General features: G+C 50.6%; 1 protein-coding gene across 29 annotated transcripts in view; it reads right to left on the minus strand.

The window, feature by feature from the left end:
• Window positions 1-18,819, minus strand: part of LOC122393183 (longitudinals lacking protein, isoforms A/B/D/L-like) — a 67,855-nt gene extending 49,036 nt beyond the window's left edge. For 6 of the 29 annotated variants that reach the window (XM_043388997.1, XM_043388986.1, XM_043388983.1 and 3 more), the window contains exons 1-5: window positions 18,639-18,735; window positions 18,206-18,400; window positions 16,733-16,909; window positions 15,925-16,489; window positions 15,584-15,643 (exon numbers count right to left, since the gene is read on the minus strand). In XM_043388997.1, the coding sequence (XP_043244932.1) occupies window positions 15,584-15,643; window positions 15,925-16,489; window positions 16,733-16,909; window positions 18,206-18,394 (991 nt within the window). In that variant the 5' untranslated portion in view covers window positions 18,395-18,400; window positions 18,639-18,735. Of the gene's footprint in view, window positions 1-4,837; window positions 5,356-5,957; window positions 6,609-6,784; window positions 7,681-8,422; window positions 9,084-9,290; window positions 10,211-10,531; window positions 11,327-15,583; window positions 15,644-15,924; window positions 16,490-16,732; window positions 16,910-18,205; window positions 18,401-18,638 lie in introns of those variants that run through there. The other 23 variants (XM_043388989.1, XM_043388996.1, XM_043388993.1 and 20 more) reach the window with 17 other exon arrangements.
• Window positions 18,820-18,821: the final 2 nt, after the last annotated feature.

The following is an 18,821-nucleotide window of genomic DNA, read 5'->3' on the forward strand; positions in this document are numbered from 1 at the left end:
GTGTCCTGGGTGTGACGTTCTGGCTCAGACTGTACCCTTCGTGTCTCGGGTGAGTCGGGAGGGTGGATGACTGGCGTCGACAGGCTGCTGGGCGCCTCCAGTCTGCGTCCAGTCACCGGGGCACGAGGTCCGATGCTGAGTGTCGCCGGTTGGAATGCCCTTAGGAATCGACGATTTCTGTTCGTGATGCGACCCGTGCCGTCCACCTTCACGCAGTACTGGTCATGCCCCAGGGCTTCCATGACGACGCCTGAGCGATCCCATTTGTTTGGGTGGGAGCCATGCTGATTTTGAATGAAGACATGTTCGCCGACTAAGAGAGGACGGAGCGGGCGGGATCCCTTGGTCATCTCTTCGGTTGTGCGTGTCATGCGTGCTCGCAGTGCGTCCTCCTTTGCTGCCCAAGCATCTCGCCAGATGGGGCGGATGTTCGGGTTGGAGAACTTCTCAAGTCGATTGACGAATGAGAAAGCATCACGCAGGGGCCGACCAAAGACTATTTGTGCCGGCGAGACGTTGCAGTCCGGGTCAGGGGTATTTCTCAGCTGCAGCATTGCACGGAGAAAACTGTCCTGGTTGAGAGAGCCGTTGGGACCAGTATTTGACATGAGAAGGCGTTTTGCCGTCTTGACCGCGACTTCAGCTCTGCCGTTTGATACGGGGAAGTAGGCCGACGAAACACGATGCCGAACACCCCAGGTGCTGAAAAACTCCTTGGTTGAGCTTGCCGTGAATTCTGGGCCACCGTCCGTAGAGATCTCTTCCGGTACACCGAACGTCCTGAAGAAGGCTCGGAGGTGGCTGATGAGGCCAGAAGCGCCTGCCATGACAGTTCCCGAGGTCGACCCGAATACTTCTACCCATCCAGAAAGACGGTCGCCCACGACCAAGTAATGACGACCACCATGGTCGAAGAAATCAGCGAAGACAGCCTCGAATGGTGTCGATGGTGGCGGTGATGGGATGGGTGGCGTGTCAGCCTGCGACGGTGAGTTACGGTTGCAGTCGGTGCAGCGATCGCGGGTCTCCCGGATATCTTTGCACATGCCTGGCCAATATACAATGGTGCGCGCGCGCTGCTCCATCATTGATATGCCCTGGTGAGCAGAATGGAGGTTGGCCAATACACGATGGCGCAGAGCTGGGGGGACGACAACTCGGTCCTGGTAGAGGATGACGCCGTCTTCCACGTAGAGGGAGTCGAAGAGATGATGGAGCTGGGCTACTGTGGGATCTTGTACACGGTCGATCCAATGTCCGCTCTCGATCATGTCGAGGAGATGACGCCAGGAAGCGTCCTTGGTCGTCTCTTCTGCGATGAGCGACCAGGGGAGCGCCATGTCGCGAGCTTCGTGACGAATTGCTTCAGTCAATGCGACTTCCACCAGATCCTGTGCGCTGAGTTCTGAGCCACTCGTAGATTGAGACGCAGTTGGGTTCCTGGAGGCAGCGTCGGCAGCATGATTTGATTTTCCTGGCAGGTGCATGATCTTAAATCGCCATGGCAGAGTGCGCTGTTTCAACCGAAACAGTCGGCTGTTCGTGATCTCGTCAAGGGTCCTGTCTCCGAAGATTTTGATCAGGGGCTTATGATCTGTAGCGACGACTAAGTCATCGCAGCCTTGGGTGAAGAACCTGCTTTGTTCCAAACCCCAAGCGACGGCGAGTGCTTCCCCTTCGACGGGTGCGTACCGCTGCTCGGCGGACGTCAGAAATCTGGAGCCAGCCAGGGTGATTCTCCAGCCATTCGGACAGCAGTCGGGCGAGTCTGACCGACAACTGCAGTGCTGCTGGAGGAGAAAGTACCCAATCCCTCGGCAGGACCAATCAGGACGCAGGCACGTCTTCTTTGTCACGTCGAAGATCTTGACGCCGTGTCTGATCGCATCAACTATGACTGTTTTTGATTTTTGGAACGCCTCTTCCAGTTCCGGAGACCACACAAACTTGTGGCGTGGGCTGAGGAATGGCTTGAACAATGCAAGGGCATCGCGCAGCTGCGCATAGTTGGCTACCTGGTTCACGAGACCAAACCAGCTTCTTACGTCAGTGGTTGACGTTGGCGTTGGGAAGTCCCGGATAGCATCGAGGTACTTTGGTAGCGGTTCGATGTCCGTTTCAGAGATGTGGAAGCCTGCAAAGTCAGCTGACCGCTTGGCGAACTGAAACTTCTCTGGGTTGAGGACTATGCCAGCTTTTCCCACACGAGTGAGGAAGTCGATCGTTCTCCACCAGTGCTCCTCTAGGTTGGAATCGTAGTGGATGGTGTCATCGACACATCGTTCCTTCCGTTGGAACGTTGACAACACTGCATCGAAACGGCGGTTGTATCCATCTCCAGACGAGAGGAAACCCTGAGGTGCACGGGTGTAGCGCCACCTGCCGAACGGCGTTATGAACGTGGTGAGGTGGCGATCGGTCTCTCGAAGTGGGACGCTATGATAGCCATTCCATGCGTCTGTCACTGTCTTCCACGTGTTACCGGGGACACGCCTGGCTAGGTGGAACGGAGACTCTGCAGAGAACGTTTCTCGACGACAGAACTTGTTCAGAGGTGACAAGTCCACCGTTCGTCGCGGAGATCCGTCATGCTTCCGAGTAATGACCATCCGATGACACCATGACACTGGTTCGCCGTAGGGGACACGTTCGATGACACCCAGTGCTTCATCCCTGAGTAGATCTTCATGGACCTGTTTCTGCCAGTGCAGAGGTATGTTAGCCGCGGTATGACACGTGCGTGGAGTGGCGTTTGGGTCCATGTGGATTTCTAGCGGTGGGCCCTCCATGCATGGCATGGGCTGATGGGGACAGGTGTTGAAAGTGGACGCGCTATACCGATCCAGTAACCAGGCCGCCATCCGCTCGTTGTTGTCTGGTGTGCAATCGAACGGTAGGGAGGTTGGTCGGGGCGGTACTGACGTACGTAGTGGGCACGAGCAGGGCGCTTCTCCGACCGTCTCTGTCACGTTGCATCCACCATTGACCGAGCGTAATGTGCTGGGGGATGGAGTTGAGATGCCGTCCTCTCTGTCCGGCGCGGCTAGGCCCTGCTTTTCAGTGCCCAGTGTCCCTCTTTCTGCACTGGCTTTTGACTTAGCACCCCCGGCAGGAAAGTCCGCCGACAGCATGCCAAGCTCTAGCATGGTCTCATATGAGAGATACATTGAATGTACAGCGTTGCTGACGTAAATCATCGAGCGGCAGGTGGTGACTTCTCCCCCAGAGGTGTGGCTAGTTATCCTTGCGAAGAACGCACCCTCTATCGGGATAGGCGATCTGTTGGCCGCGGACATGCCGAGCTTGACACGGAACAGACTGTCCCGAGAGAACCCGTGGGCCAAGTACTCTTTAAGAGACCACAAGTCAGACTGCGCACCTGTGTCTGCTACTGCAGATACCTGAGCCCGGACCGATGGATCCGGGGGAGCCCGAGGTCGGTGCTTGGCGGACATGTCAGCAGAGATCGTTATGTTGACCCGGGGGTGGTCACGGAAACGTGCTTTCTTCCATTCTCCTTTGTTAAAGATATGGTGGTCCAGGACGACGCTATTGACAGTGTTCTTCCGGTGTGAAGGTTTCTTCCGTCCTGTTTTTTGTGCTTCCCGGCCCACTGAGCAGGCTTCTTCAGTGGTCATCTGAGAGACCGTGTCGGTCTCTACCGTCTGTGCGGCAAGCTCAGTCTGAGGCTGGGCCGTCGGTGAGCGTTTATCTCGACGTTTTGCACGGAAACAATCCAGACAACGAGGGTGAGGTTTTGCGTTCCACCCACGAGGGCCTTCAGTGAACACGCAATAGCGTTTGTTGCAGTCTGGACAGTTGACCTGTCTCGTCCGATCTGCAGCAGATGGGACAGGTGTCGACACCTGAGGCCCTGGGGCACTGCGCTGCCGTCGGAGGGTCGATACCGCTGACATCGACGGGGGAAGAGCGTTGCGGGCCATTTCTTTGGTTTCCACCAGCGCGATGACGTCATTTACGGCCATTGAGTGAATTGTGCGATCGCCTATCACCTCGCGCCGAATGTCGCAGTCCGATATTCCGTTCAGAAGGACGTCCCGGATCACGTGATCGGTATAGTCCACCTGACGCTCGCATTTGCAGTCAGCCTTGAAGTTACACGTTTCAGCCTTACCGCGTACCTTCGCAGCGAACGATCTGAAAGGTTCGTCGCGCTCCTGTCGCAGTTGCAGCAGTTCTGAGCGCAAGACTCCAAGAGCGACAGGGATCACTGCTAGACACCGCATGCACTCGAGCACATCGGACAGCGACCCATTCACGACTGAAGCATTTGCTTTCAGCATGCTGTCGCCAAGCTCGGTACTGGCACATTGGAAGAGTTGCGATGGCGCTGATGCGTCATCTATCCCAGACCCTGTCCGGAAGACATCCCACCGCCGAACAAACACGTTCCATTCTTCGGTGGTGACGCCAACATCCACTCTCGGGCGCTCGAGCTTTGGTCCTTGTCTGACAGGCGCGCGAGCAGTCTCCGATCTGGATTGGTGAGCTAGGCCATGATTGGTGAGGATGGCGATGGCTAGGGCTTCCGATACATCGTCACTACGAAATTCGCATGACGGCACTGAGCAGGTCACGATCACCATTTTGTCTCATAAGAATCAATAGCCGGCTTTTACTAAAAGTTTACATATTTTAAGATGATTTGGTCATGAAGAAACTCCTCGTTCGTGAAACATGTATTAGAACGATGACCAAATCATCTTAAATGCCCGTTAGTAACAATAGGATGGCACCTAAACTAATTAGCACTGTTCAGTAATTAGCACGTGCCCCATTTACCTAAGTACCGCTCAGGTAGCATCTCTGCAAAAATAAATACTAAGCAAGCAATATCAGAAAGGGTCAAATATCTTGCATATTCTTATATGCATAAAAATATCTTGTATAAAATCAGCAAAGGAGATTCTACGACAAAAATAAAATAAAATTCATTCACGATAGCTCCATGCGACACTTCCTGGGTCCTCGTGTAACTACCTAAAAAGGGACTTCTCCTAGCCTGTGACAACGCCATTACAAACTACACGACCGCGCGTGGGAGCACGTTTAAATACCATGATCTACACGAACTGTCCAACAACACAACCTATCGCTTTCTACATTTGTCAGGAAGACTCCACACCGATCACTTGAAACCTCGGTGAATCGTCTCCAAATGGATCTTTAGGTTGGTTTTGTTGGAGAAAATTTTCATGCACACTACACAAGTCGTTTCTCCGGTGTGCACTTTCTTGTGGGCCGTCAGAGCCGATTTTCGAACAAACTTCTTTCCGCAAAGTTCGCAGGCGCAACCGCCAGCGAGCGACCTGGCAGAGGCAACGCGCATTAACCCTGAAACAAAGCCGAGATCAATTAGAGGCTTACCACCATCAGTTTATTATGTTCATAGATCCATTAATAAAAAAGTATGTTTAATTGGGGGAAGCCACATTATTGTTTAGATATTGTAGCATCCCAAAATGCCACCATAATACATATCTTATCTTCCACATATCCAAGTGGTAAATGGTAATGTTCCAACGGCAAAATGTTGAATTGCTAACATTTGAATAGAAAGGTTGGGGGTACTTTGGCACGTAAGCCGTCGTGAGTATGGATCCTGAAGACATATAACACGTGGAGAGCCAAAGAAGTCCAAAGATGTCCGAGATTGTTGATTACCTTATCAATGGACAAAGTTCATTTACCGTAACAGGCATAATGGTGGACTGCCTGTCCCCAACAGGAATTAAACAGAATAACTTCGATGCTGCGGCTGGCCGTGGTAGTAAGAAGCACCAGTATTTCAGGAAATTACTGTTGAACACGAAACACAACTAGGTATATAACCAGACACTAAGGCATCATAGCAAGCTGATCCAAAGAACCACCAATTTCTCTAATCCTCCGTTTCCAGCTCGCACCCATCGAGCCATGGCTTACAAAAACACATGGATGAGACACACATATATTTGAAAGGACACGTCTTCAAGCTCAGATCTCAACATTTGAACGACCACACAGAAGTCTGGAGCAATCATGCCACTGCAAATAAGACCAATCTGACTCCGCTAACTGCCCCACACATTATCATCCGCACACGTCTCCCCAGTCCACCCCATCAAACGGCACCATCCATGGCACGGCGCTGCCCAAAGGCAGCATTCCTGTTTGAGATAGGCTGGCTCCGCAAAGGTCACCAGGTTCAAAAGAACACGTGGTACACTTAGCCAGCCTCCAGGGTCTGAGCGACCCATACATTGGGCCACCAATTCCAAAACGAGAGGGGATACATAGACACACAGCCAATCTCCAGAGATTCGAAGGCCTGTGGGTTACAAGTTTTAAAATAACAGACGGTAAGTCCAGCCCATTTCAACCTGACCAGTCCACCGGTAAGTCATAAGAGTCCCCAACGATAGGCGAGACACTCATTCTCCAGAGTTTGTCCATTCTCCCTGGTCACCAGTTCCAGAAGACCTGGCTATAGACGCTGCCCGGCTCCAGGTCTCGCGTGGCTCTCTCCGTGTACCGTCGTAGCATGTCCAGGGTGCGGTGAGCGGGCCGAGGGGCCGGCAGCAGCGGCGGAGGCGGCCAGCGCGCTCCTGCAACCGGGACACCGGCGTGGTGGCGTGGGGTGAGCCGCGGACCGGCTGACATCGCGCGGGACCATACCGGACCGAAATGGACCGAAAAACGAAACAGATCACGAATGCAAATCAAAATAGGTTTCAAAATGCAGCCAAAAACAAGGTGAGTATTGCCAAAAGCCCAAAAACAGCAAAATGGTCTTGTATCAGAAAATCAATGCCAATGAACAGAAGACAAAAACATAGGAAATCAACATAATCTTGCCCAAATTGTCAGCCCAGTTGTATGACACAAAATGGCCAAAACTTTTCTCGTGTCATCGTGCTTTATTCGCGATCACACAGTGCGATAAACCCGGCGAATGGCCGACTTGCCAGTTATCCATATCACAAGTAACATTCACCCAGTAGTTTCAAAAGCAGGCAACACGTCGCCGAGTTAGCAAAAAAAAAAAAACACAGTGCACAGAAAGTGACAAATACGATACCCCCATCGTAAGCGTAGGCATGGCGTAGGTGAGTGAATAACGCAATCGTAAGAGAAGGCAGGCGACTAAAGGCAATAAATTATTGCCGTGATTAAAACGATTAACTTTCGTCATGGTCAGATATTAAACGTAATAAAAAACGATCGCATAATGACTAGTGAAAACGTCTTATAGAAAATCCCAAAAAGCTGAGTCAATCATCGTGTCGTGATCCGCACTACCTTCGTTTGCAGAACCACAAACAAACAATACAGCCCCGACAGCCTGTGCCCTCCGTGGTAACCCACGGCGAGCAGCCAACAAGAGTTAAGGTTTTTGCGCTACGACCTCAGGCCTCCTGTCGTTAAGCTCTGCGACCTCAGCCCCCCTGTCCCCTCACTCCCCGCGGTCTCAGGCGGTCGGCAGGAGGGCGGCCACCTGATGCCGATCCAGCTGGTGAACGCGGTACATGTGCCGCCGGAGGTCGGACACCCGGTTCAGCATCAGCCGACACAGCGGACAGGTGGTGCGGCCCTCGTGCAGCTTGCGGTGGTGGATGAGCGACTCCTGGTTGCGGAAGCCGGCGAGACACTCGCTGCAGCGGTACGGCTCTCCGCCGGCTGTCGGGGGACAGGCCGGGGGTCACAAAGACTGTGAGCCGTCACTGGGCCGGCGACAGTCACAAAGACTGTGAGCCCGTCACCTCACAGTGAACGCCGAGCTATCGCACAGGCCGATATATGTAGAGGAACGGACTACGACGCCGAGTGCGTGGTATCCCAATATAAGCTAGTTAAACGCATGCTCTTATGAGACTTTTGTTTTGATACTGCCGTGAGAAAATGCATCTACCGGAATTAAAAAAAGGAAGTTTGAAACGAAAATAGCAGACGGACATCATCCGCAATGTTCATGTCCACACAGTCTCGATGGAGTAAATGGTCTCTCAGCACTGAGACTATGAGCGGCGGGTGTAATTCAGGGGTGACTTCGTCATGCCAACCGATGAAAGAATGTCAATAGTTCGTAAACATAATCATACAAAACCTCACACGGTGCATTTCGATGTAAGGTATTCATTTTTCTTTTTTTTACAAAAAGGCCAGTCGATGCCAAAAAATACAATTCCAATCCGAACAAGCTTTTCTGGAACCAGCATAAATAACCGCTCCAGCAACAGAAGACTCAGAACGAATGACGGTTCGTGTTCAAACAGATGCTCATTAAACAACTTAAGAAGCTGAAAAATGGCTTGAAAATGAAACTCAACTAACTGCTCCAGTGATGTCGCCCACCACTCACCAGTAACGCGGAAGTGTCTGGTGTCGTCCGCGAGCCTATGCTTTTTCATAAGAGACGCTGTAGAATCATCAGCTTCATTCATCAAATCTCGAGACCCAAGCCTACACACACCTTACACATTCTTTGACACTTTAAATGCAAAAAACAGCTAAATGTGGACACATCCAAACACCACAGGTCCATCAGGTAAAGCCTCGAAATGTCCCGCAACCGAACATTACGTTGCTCATCTTACACAAATAAAACTAAAAAAGCAAAATGTTTGGCTGTAAATTTGCCACTAGCCTAACGCAGCACGAAAGCCCAACTGCCACTTTTCACCGCAAAAGCCACATCGCCGTCCGCTCGAGTCTTCAGGCATCCTGCGCTTTAGCTGGTAGATTCCTTACGTCTCTAACGCCAAATTATCACTGCCCCACCGCTCCACTGAAATCCCCGGAACCGCCACCATCAGCGTCGGCGGCGGCGCCTTCGGAAGCGGCGGCGACGGCGGCAGCGAAGGTCCGTCGATCGGTGTCCCGTAGCAGCGCGCGCGCCTCGTCCTTGTGCATGCCGTGCGACATGTTCAGGTGGCGCAGCACGTCCGCTCGGCGGCTCAGGAAGCGGCTGCAGAGCGGACAGACGGTGCGCCCCTCGTGGGTCAGCCGGTGAGCCGACAGCGAGGCGCGCGACTGGAAGCTCCTCCAGCACACCTGGCACGTGTGGGTGCCGCCGCCGCCGCCTGTCGGCAGAGCCGCACGAGCGGACCGCGCGTTACAAACGGTCGGCCAGTGAACCGAGCCAACTCAGTATGAGTGACTGGGCTTTGAGAGGCACGCTTCGCTTGTGACGCTCGGAAATTCCAAATATTTCTATGTAGAGGTATCGTCTAGGGAAGTTGAACTCTCCTAAAATGATAATGAAAATAGAATAAAACTAAATAAAAATGTTAACTTTTATATATTAGAAACGTTGTTTCAGCACGCCTGGACCACAAACATCACCTCGTAAAATGTGGTTTCTTGTCGCGGTGTAAAACATGTGACAAAATTCCAAGGTCTTTCAGTGCGACTTGTCGAGTCTAGAAAACCACTGAGAAGATACAAACAACCATCAGATTTGGCCACACTTCGTGGTGTAAAGAGGATCGATTATCCAGGCATCCGCTCTCTCACAAAATACGGTGCTCACTCTTCAGGTGTTCACAAAATAAGCTACTATTCCACCCTACCTTACTATACTAGCATACTGCACCCAACGGCTTATCACAGGAAAAATCGACTCCTTATCCGGCTCCCATATGCGAACACAGAGCCGAAAGTGATAAAAGCATCTCAGATCAACAGCACGCAGACATTGCTTTTCTTTCTTGTCAATAATTGTCTTTCCGGTAGCGCTGCTAGACAGACCATTGCTGAACGCTGGCTCCCACCACCCCTCAGTCCTCACCCGTCATCCCACTGTCGACCGTTGAAGGAAAACACCCCATCGTTTTACTGGACAGTCTCTGCTCCCATTCTGTACCAGCCACGCGCCTAACCTCACTTTTAGTTGCCGGTTCCAGTCGGCAAGCAGCAACTGCAGCCTCTGGCCTTACTGCCTTCCCCCTTCCGCGCCGCCCCTGAGCTCACTGCCTTTCCCATTCGGCGCCAGGCGTCAGCACGCTATCCGCCTGTACCCGGCTCATTCCATGAGTACAGATCAGGTGTCGTCGCAGGTCGTTTGACCTGCTCAGGCAGCGACCGCACACCGGACAGTTGGCGAGACCCTGGTGGGTGCGCCGGTGCTGGTACCACGACGACTCCGAGCGGAACGAGCGGGAACAGATGGCGCACTGGAGACGAGCAGTGACGAGCCCCGACGCGCGCGCTGAAAGGATGGGCGGACGTGAGGGAAGCGGTAGCGCTAGACGGGCAAGAGACGAGAGCGCCGGACGTAAGGGAACCAGGGGCGCCGTCGACGGGCGTGAGAGAAGAGAGAGAGAGCGCCACCGCCTGTCCGAAGATGAAGCGGGGACGGTAACGCCCACTATAACCGAACAGGAGCTAGAAAGCAAAAATAGAAAGCAAAGAGCTAAAAAGCAAAAATATTTGACAAAATTGGGATTTAAATAGAATACCCAACGGCGGGTTCCAGCAGATTTGTAATGCCCGTAATGTTTCGGTACCGCTGTGTTATATGGGACAGCAGTTAGCGAACGCCGTTATCCATTTATTTTGTAACATTTTTATTCAATTTTCTTTTCGATGCAATAGCCTTGGTAATTGATACACTCGACAGCACTGTGGAACATTAGATTAGTAATGCAACGCATTTATACCTAAACACGTAAAAAAAAAAGGAGTGACAGATTTCAGAAGGCATTGTCCAAACTGGGAAATCCAGAATAGGGCAATAGTTTGTGGCTTAGATAAAAGTCATCTCCGGCCATGGGGTACGTAAAGCCATAATGCCTGGTTCACACCGAGACGAGCGTTACTGCCGCTCTCAGAATCCCATTGGCAGTACTAGACCGGCGGACACTGCACACTTCGATGAGCTAAACACCAACGGCGCGGTCTACATGAGACCCACCGCGACACCTCACACCGACGGGCTACCCATCTGCACGGAACCACGAGGCGAGAGGACGTCACACAATGAGCCGTCTCCGTCACTAGATCCCGCTGTGTGGCGGCCATCCGCCACCGTCCACACCGACATGCTCATAGTCCAGCCCGATAACTTCAGCACTAACATCGGCAACACCAACACCAGCATCCGCACCAACACCGACACCAGCACCACCGGGGGGCAGTCTGCGCCCGTGCACGATCCGCTGGTGCTTGTTGCGCGCGCTGGTGGTACCGAAGCGTTTGTTGCAGAGGTTGCAGTCGGTCAGGCCGCGGTGCAGCGGCATGTGGTTGCTGAGGGCCTCGCGGCTGCCGTAGCGCTTGTGGCAGACGAGGCAGGTGAACCGGCGTCCCTCGCCGCCGCCGCCGCCGGCTGTGCGGGACGGATGTGTCAGGAGCCGGCCAAGAGCGAATAGAGACAGTGGTAGGCAAATGGGAGAAAGACCGACCGGGAGAGAGATAAATGCGGCTGTGGAGAGCTGGCGCCAATGGATGGCTCAGCGAAAAGGCAACATTCCGTGGCCAAAATAAGTAAGAACGACCAACTTCCTCCGAAAAAAATGGCACGAGCTGGTATTGTGCAACGAATTAAAGATAATTGACACGAAATTATACGATTGATGCCGCCCTGCCGCCCAGAGTATTTCGGTCAGAATCGACCACCAGCGCCAATGAGAACAGCAGTCAAAAGCACGTTGAGCAGTGCAAACATAATCAAGAATACGTACCTTATCGAGAACTTTCTTCGCCGCACCGGTATCCGAAAGCGCGAAAAAAAAATATTCAAACAAGAACGTAGTCCAACATAAGAGTGTGTCTTCTTACTCGAAAAAAAAAACAACTAAAATAAGCCGTTTTGCAAATTCATCCACTCCCGTTATTAGCAATTGTCTTCTTTCGTCATGATATAATATATCATCAGACTAAATGTTCATTGTTCATAGCGGCACGTTCATAGTAGAGTATATTTCATTACTGTATGCCTGGTCTATTCAAATACATTAGCCAGAGGGGTGTGGTAATAACTGGTGTAAGCAAATTGACCACGGTCAAAAATGCATTACCAGAATGCACTTAAGCCAACATTTTGGGATGTTCTCGTTCCTAAGTCGGCTAAGAGCTTCGGTCCAGAAAATAAATTTATCGTTGGCATCGTTGGCATACAGTAAAATACATACCAAACTCGGCCGGTGATAAATTTTCAAGACCTCAGTCCTTACTGATTTTTGAACTCGGCCTTCGGCCTCGTTCAAAAATCCAGTAAGGACCTCGGTCTTGAAAATTTATTTACACCGGCCTCGTTCAGTATTATATAATCTTTCACCATCAGTTTCATACATCCGTAATTGATTTTGTCTAATGTCATATAGCCAGTTGATAGTTGACACCATGTCACCCCTTGTTTCATCATTCATTCATCTCGGACCATTCCCTCATAACAAAATTTTTGATCATCGCTCAGGCATCGATGCCGAAACTCACGAGTCTGTTTCGGAGATCACCTCTACCCTCGGTCTGCCCCGATCACGTTCCATATTGCCTTTTCAAGCTTCAGCTAGTTGGTTTGATTTCCGATATGGTTGTTCGATATTGCTCGGGTTTCATATTCGTAGTCGTATTATTCGGAGTTCGCTATCGCATCGGTTTGGTCGCCAGGGAGACATATCGGTTCCTACCTATCCCCACCTTAGTGTGCATCGTTTGGTCATCGATCGAAGGGGTGACGCTGACGCTGTGATTCTGTTTGTAGTGTTTTCAGCTTCTCAATAAGGTCGCGCACTGCAGTTTTCATGTGGATAAAAATGTGATATGCGATCAGCTGAGTTTTGTTCGTTTTCGTTAAGGCTTGATGAGGGTCTCCTTGTATGCATTTAATTTCAAAGGATGGTTTCCTGGGACTGGCGTTTCACTGTTGTCAGATTCGAAATCCAAAGATAACAAATTAACTTACAATTTTACGTGTCTTGTAATAAAAAGTGGTTACAGATTTTTTATTGGCACCAGGAAACTCACGAATGTTTTGTTTGCCAAAAAAAAGATAGTGGAAAGAGTTGAAAATATGCATAACAGTGATTACCAATTTTTATTGGAAAAAAAACGATATGATCATCGGAAACGTAAATCACGCAAGAGAATTTGATAAATAACCGGAGGCGCTTATTACCTCATTCACTCGAAAATCTTTTGCTACACAATTTTCTCGAAAATTTGACTGGCTGAAGTCTGAAGATCATCTAACAGACAGAATTACACCAAATTCCACACAGTTATCCTCTCCTCTCGAGTCTGACAGACGTGAATCGCCAGTCCCAGGTAGGAGCGCGCAGCGAGCCTCACCTGAGAGCAGCAGAGGGCCGGCAGGCCCGCACGGACCGCGCCGGCGGCGGCGGCGCGTGGCGGAGAGACGAGACGACGGCAGGCGCCTCCTGGCGCGCGGGCGAGCTCGGTGGGCGGGCCGCCCATCGCTCGCTCCACTCCCCTCCCCACGACCCCACCCTCGCTCACGGAACGCGACACAGAAGCGAGCCGCGCACATACCTACTGCCACAAACTGTCTCGGACTGTAGTCGCTTGTGTGGATTTACCAGTAATTTTGGTGTTTTACTTTATTAGAATTTTGTCGGTGCCCTAGCCTTAAATTTTGCCTTCCACCATCCTGCGCATTCAATATGCTTTGACATTTGTGAATTTTGCATGACAAATTTTGATGTTCATTTTACATTGTACCTACACAATTTGGCAGGGGATCCTAGCCTTAAATTTTGCCTACACAATTTTGATTTTAGTGAGATACTTTTGATGTTGATAAGTTTTAAGGCACGCGACACTTAAAATTGACAATTGGCAAAATGCAAGAGAAGGCGAAACCGAGCGCTCATTGTCAGCAAGTATCAATAAGGTTTTCCGCAGATATTGCACGCAACATTTGCGGGAATCGCAATGGAGCATCGCAGCATACTGCAGTAGACAAACGTGGAATAAAACCACGCTCAAACAAACCAAAAGAGCTGAATGAAATTTGCATTTTAGAGGTCCTCGGCAAGTATGTTACCACGCGAAAACTTGGACTATCAATGTGCTGACATTGAACGCTCATTTAGGCATCTCTGACGGACAGGACTATACGTTGATACCGTTACGTTAAAGATAACGTTACCGTTACGTTAAACACTGAGAAAGTATGACGAGTCCGGAGCGATCTTAACCAAAGCAACACAGTACACACAGACACAACACATACACACACATAATATATAGGGATGGAGAGACACTGTCTGCTGGGACAAAACCTCTCACAAACACAACTATTAAAAATGAATTTCCTTTCTTCTTTTCGGACAAATCTATGTGTTTACCAAAGCCAGTAGGCCAGAGCCTTATTTTTTTTTTTAGTAAGAACAAAAAGACTCACGATAACATGGCCAGAAGACGGCGTTCAATCATGGTTTATGAGAGGCTTTATCTAGAAGGTCTCTAAACCTACCTAATTTGTTTCAATCGCGCACAAATACTTTTTTGTATACCTAAATTTTGTCCGAACCTTTTCAATGGAAGGATTTACAAGGAAAGAGCCCCCACTAAGCGAAGTTTGTTGCGTTGGCCCTGCCCTCTACCCTTCGATAGCGCACTGACTTCGCCTGGCTACGGCCTGCCACCAACCGCGACCATACCTGTCAGGACTGAGGCTCATAAACGTCAAGCGTCCGTCGCGCTTCGAGCCCGGACTATTATAACCGGGAACGGGTGCTCTCACCACCCGGAGTCCAACGCTCTACAGACTGAGCTACCGGACCGGCTACAACTGAATGCTTTTTATAAACCGGCCACAAAGCCCCCAGTATTGCATTGTTTGTGAAGAGTATCTGTAGAAATACGGTTGGCTGCAAATTGATTTTTTTACTTATCATTTTTTTCTCAGTTGGACAACAAAGCTTCCAAATTGAAAAGCGCAAGGAACGGCAAAGGACACAAAACTTGCGTTGTCCCTTTGTCACGTAGTCAAGCACAACCGACTAATTATCTTTCTGCTGGGATACATTGCCATTGGTAAAACTTTTGGTGACCGAAGACAACATTCCGTTTGTTGTTGCCTAGTAGCGTGAAATCAAAAGATGCAGGGTACGCCTACCCACTTTCAGACAATTTTGATTTATGATGCATGTGTCATCCTACCGCTACCCTTAGAAACTTATTCCAAAAGTGATATAGTTTTCAGCACAACTATCACAAAGGGGCATCATATCCTAAACTGAATGTACCATTTTTCACGACTTCTAATTCACTAACTTGGGATTGTTTTCGTGGTTTCACTGGATGCCAGCTAGTTTAGCTGGTATCAGGTCGCAAAAGGCTGTAGTATATTCCGGCAATTCACGCTGTCTAAAACGCCAATGACAGACAGGGGATGAGCAAAACCAGTGATAGCTGTTTATTACCGGCACATATCCTGAATTTATTCCTATCAGCATCCGGTATCCGACCCTGGAACGTCTTCAGCCTTTACCCGTGCAGTATCCCATGTAAATTTCAGCGCCTCATGGTTCGATATCGATAAAGGGCAGCCCTAACCAGAGACCCTCTCAGCAGACAGCGTGCCTCACACCCCTGGCCAGCCGGCAGTGGCACCCACCTGTCATAGAGCCTGCGCCGCCGTCCGAGGAGGGTCCCGCTGCCGCCAGCATCTCGCTCACTGTCGAGAGATGCGGAGAGGTCAGAAAGAGATCAGCGGTCAAATATTGTTGGCACTTGAAGCTCCACAGCATGACATCAAAGCAAAGCAAGAAAACAAGAAATTTGAAAAAAGAAATTTGAGTTAAATGCATTTCAACAAAACTGATAGAATGTCAGTGATATTAAAAAAGAAGAAGAAAATATTCAAAATAAATCATAACCACTGCACAGCTCAAGTCCCCTGCGGGCTGCGCCCACATTTGCAGTTCATATCCGGCGCCATCACCGCCATCCGCTCACCTTGGCCGGGGTCGGGGACAGGCACGGCGCCGAGCGACTGGTTCGAGTCGTACCCCTCCTCATAGTCCACCACCTGTCCGAGCGCCGCCATATCGTCCTCATCATCATCCGCAATGTCTATGTCGATCTTCTCCACCTTGACCTGGCCGCCGTGCGGGTAGCTCATCCTGAGCTGCTCTCCAGGCTCCTCGGCGGGCGGCGGGGCGGTGTCGGAGCCGGACGGGGTGGTGGGGGCCGGTGACGCCGCCGCCGAGGTCTCCAGACCGTCGTTACTGCCCGAGCCGGAGCCAGAGTGGACGCGGCGCCGCTTGGTGGCCGGTGAGACGGGCGGCGACTCGGGCGGCGGCGCCGCGGTCCGTGCCGCCGCCGCCGCGGAGCTGTTGATGGGCGGTGCCGGTGCCGGTGGCGGTGGGGGCGGTGGGGCGGCCGGCGCCATCGGTCGGCGGACGGCCGCCGGCGGAGGACGGGACACCGGCGCCGGGGAGGGGCGGGGGAACGTCCGCGGAGCCGCCGCCGGCGAGGGCCGCGGCTGGGCGCGAGGAGAAGCCGGCACCGGCACAGACTCCTGTGGGAAGCAAATGATTAGATGTCAGCCAGCTGAGTGAAGACAACCAAATATCAAAGCAAGTGTTAAAACAACACATGCCATGTCAATTAGACTTTCAATATCCAGCTTTGACATGGTATTTAGCACTTTGTGCAAAGAACTATGCAGGGAAGATATTCAAACTCAAAATAAAAATGAAATAAAAGACACAAATAAACATGTGTAAATAAAAAATAGCAGCACACACTTATAATGACTGACCTTATCCTCATCTCCAGTGAGCCCCCTGACTTGGAGCATCTCAGCAGTCTTGAGGAAGCTGCTGAGCTGAGTCTGGGTGACATTCACCTCGCCATTGTACACAAACTCAATCACAGCCCTCAGGTCACTGAAGGTCGTGTCCTTCAGAAAGAACACTGGGTGCTGACAGGGATTTTCCTGAAAAAATAAAACTGTTAGGACACTGATTTATGTCTGCTTGGTCTATCATATCAATGCTAAGTAGGACCTGGTCAAGAGTTAAGTGTAAATAAGACTAGAGATCAGAAATCAGGCAAGTGCTGAAATGTAAAAAGGTTTGAAGTTTTAGGTAATATTTTGGAATAAGTTTAAAATAAATAACCTCATATGCTAGATGACATTTTTAAATTTTAATCCTTAAAATGTGACATGACTCCCGACTGGAAAAAATGCCTCCACTACGCTGAAGTTCTCGGCGGAGGTGATGCGCCGAAATTTCGGCGCAAGGGTTTATGCGCCGAAATTATTTTACCAAGCCATGCTTCATGCGCCGAAAATTTTCAAGGCTTACTGATGGCTGCAGGCTGTAGCCACGCACTTTTCGTCGAGGGGGGGGGGGGAGGCTGGCGTGTGTGTGTGACTGTCTTCCAGTGACTTCTGTCTACAGACGGTTGTTGGCACGGTCGACGGGATCGGGCAGACAAAAGACACAGCAGGCCATGCGGGACCGAGCACCAGGGTTCGCTATCACAAAATCTCCTGACTCACAAACTCACTGGCATGTTCCATAACGTAACCTTTATTTTGTTGCCCGGCTCTGATCAGCAGTAGTGCCCAGCCGGTGACTGACGCCTGACGGGGCCTTCAACAGGCGTGGTGCAAGCACGGCCGATGGGATCGGGCAGATACCAGGCCACGCGGGACCGATTGCCAGCGTCCGCTCACAAACCACACGCCGGAAATACAGGAATCACAACGGTCAATACGCACACGATAGCATACGTTATCTGAACTAGGGGATCCGACAATCCATAACCTCACTCTGGATCGGTGAACTGTTCCCGCCGTGGGAGAGTCGCAATCAGGTTCACTGAACATGACTTAAATACCCTGAGACGAACACGAGACAAGATAAGTGATATTTAAGATGTTTAACTCCCGAAGACATTTAACCCTCGCCGGCCGAGGGGGGGTTGGTGCCACTCCCGGACGTTTTTTTTTCGCGATTTACGCCGAAGTACGCCGAAAATTTCGGCGCAAGCCGTCGATTTACGCCGAAGTACGCCGAAAATTTTCGGCGCAAACGCCCAACTACGCTCGAGTTCTCGACGAAAGCGTGCATTTTTTCCAGTCGGGACATGACTCAGGCATAGGTATTTAAAATATGCATATTAAATACAGGTATTTTTGATCAATTGAAAAGGGCAAAACTAATGCATCAGCCATAGGACCATTCATCCCCCATTCCACTAAACAAATGACAGTCAGTTTCACCTTGAGAAGATCACGGAAGTATGGACTGCACGCAGACAGCATCATTCTGTGTGCCTTGACCTTCTTCCCCTCACAGCAGAGTGTGATGTCAACCAATTCTCCATCTTTTCTGAGATCCTCAAACACTGAGGTTACACTGTTTCTGAAGTCGTTCCATTTTAGGCAAAACCTCTGACCGTCACCAGCCATCTTGACCTGAAAAATAAGAACGCATTATAGATTCCCGAATCGACAGCTTAGAAAAATCAGCACTGTTAGATCTTGCAGTCATGTTAGAGACTTAGAGGGAAGTCACAGGAAACGATTTATTCCTAAATTTGGAATTGGTTTACACTTGCATGGCCATGGGGGGTCGCCGGTCCGGTCTGTTGTTCCCGGACCCCGGTTCAATGTGTCATAGCCGAAATGCAGAAAAGATAAATATAAAACTTACGCGCAATACCAGCCCAATCAACAGGCCAAACGTACAAAAAATAAAAACACTAAGTTCGATTTTCGAAATGCGTCAGCGCCAACGGTCTTCAACAGCAATCACAATTCAAACGCAACATGGCGGAGGACGACGCCCGTCTTTTCGATCGGCAGACCACTTTGCGCACAATTTCCAAAAAGTCGC

Source organism: Amphibalanus amphitrite, unplaced genomic scaffold, assembly GCF_019059575.1.
Source record: "Amphibalanus amphitrite isolate SeventyFive unplaced genomic scaffold, NRLGWU_Aamphi_draft 000521F_arrow, whole genome shotgun sequence".
Lineage (NCBI taxonomy): Eukaryota > Metazoa > Arthropoda > Thecostraca > Balanomorpha > Balanidae > Amphibalanus > Amphibalanus amphitrite.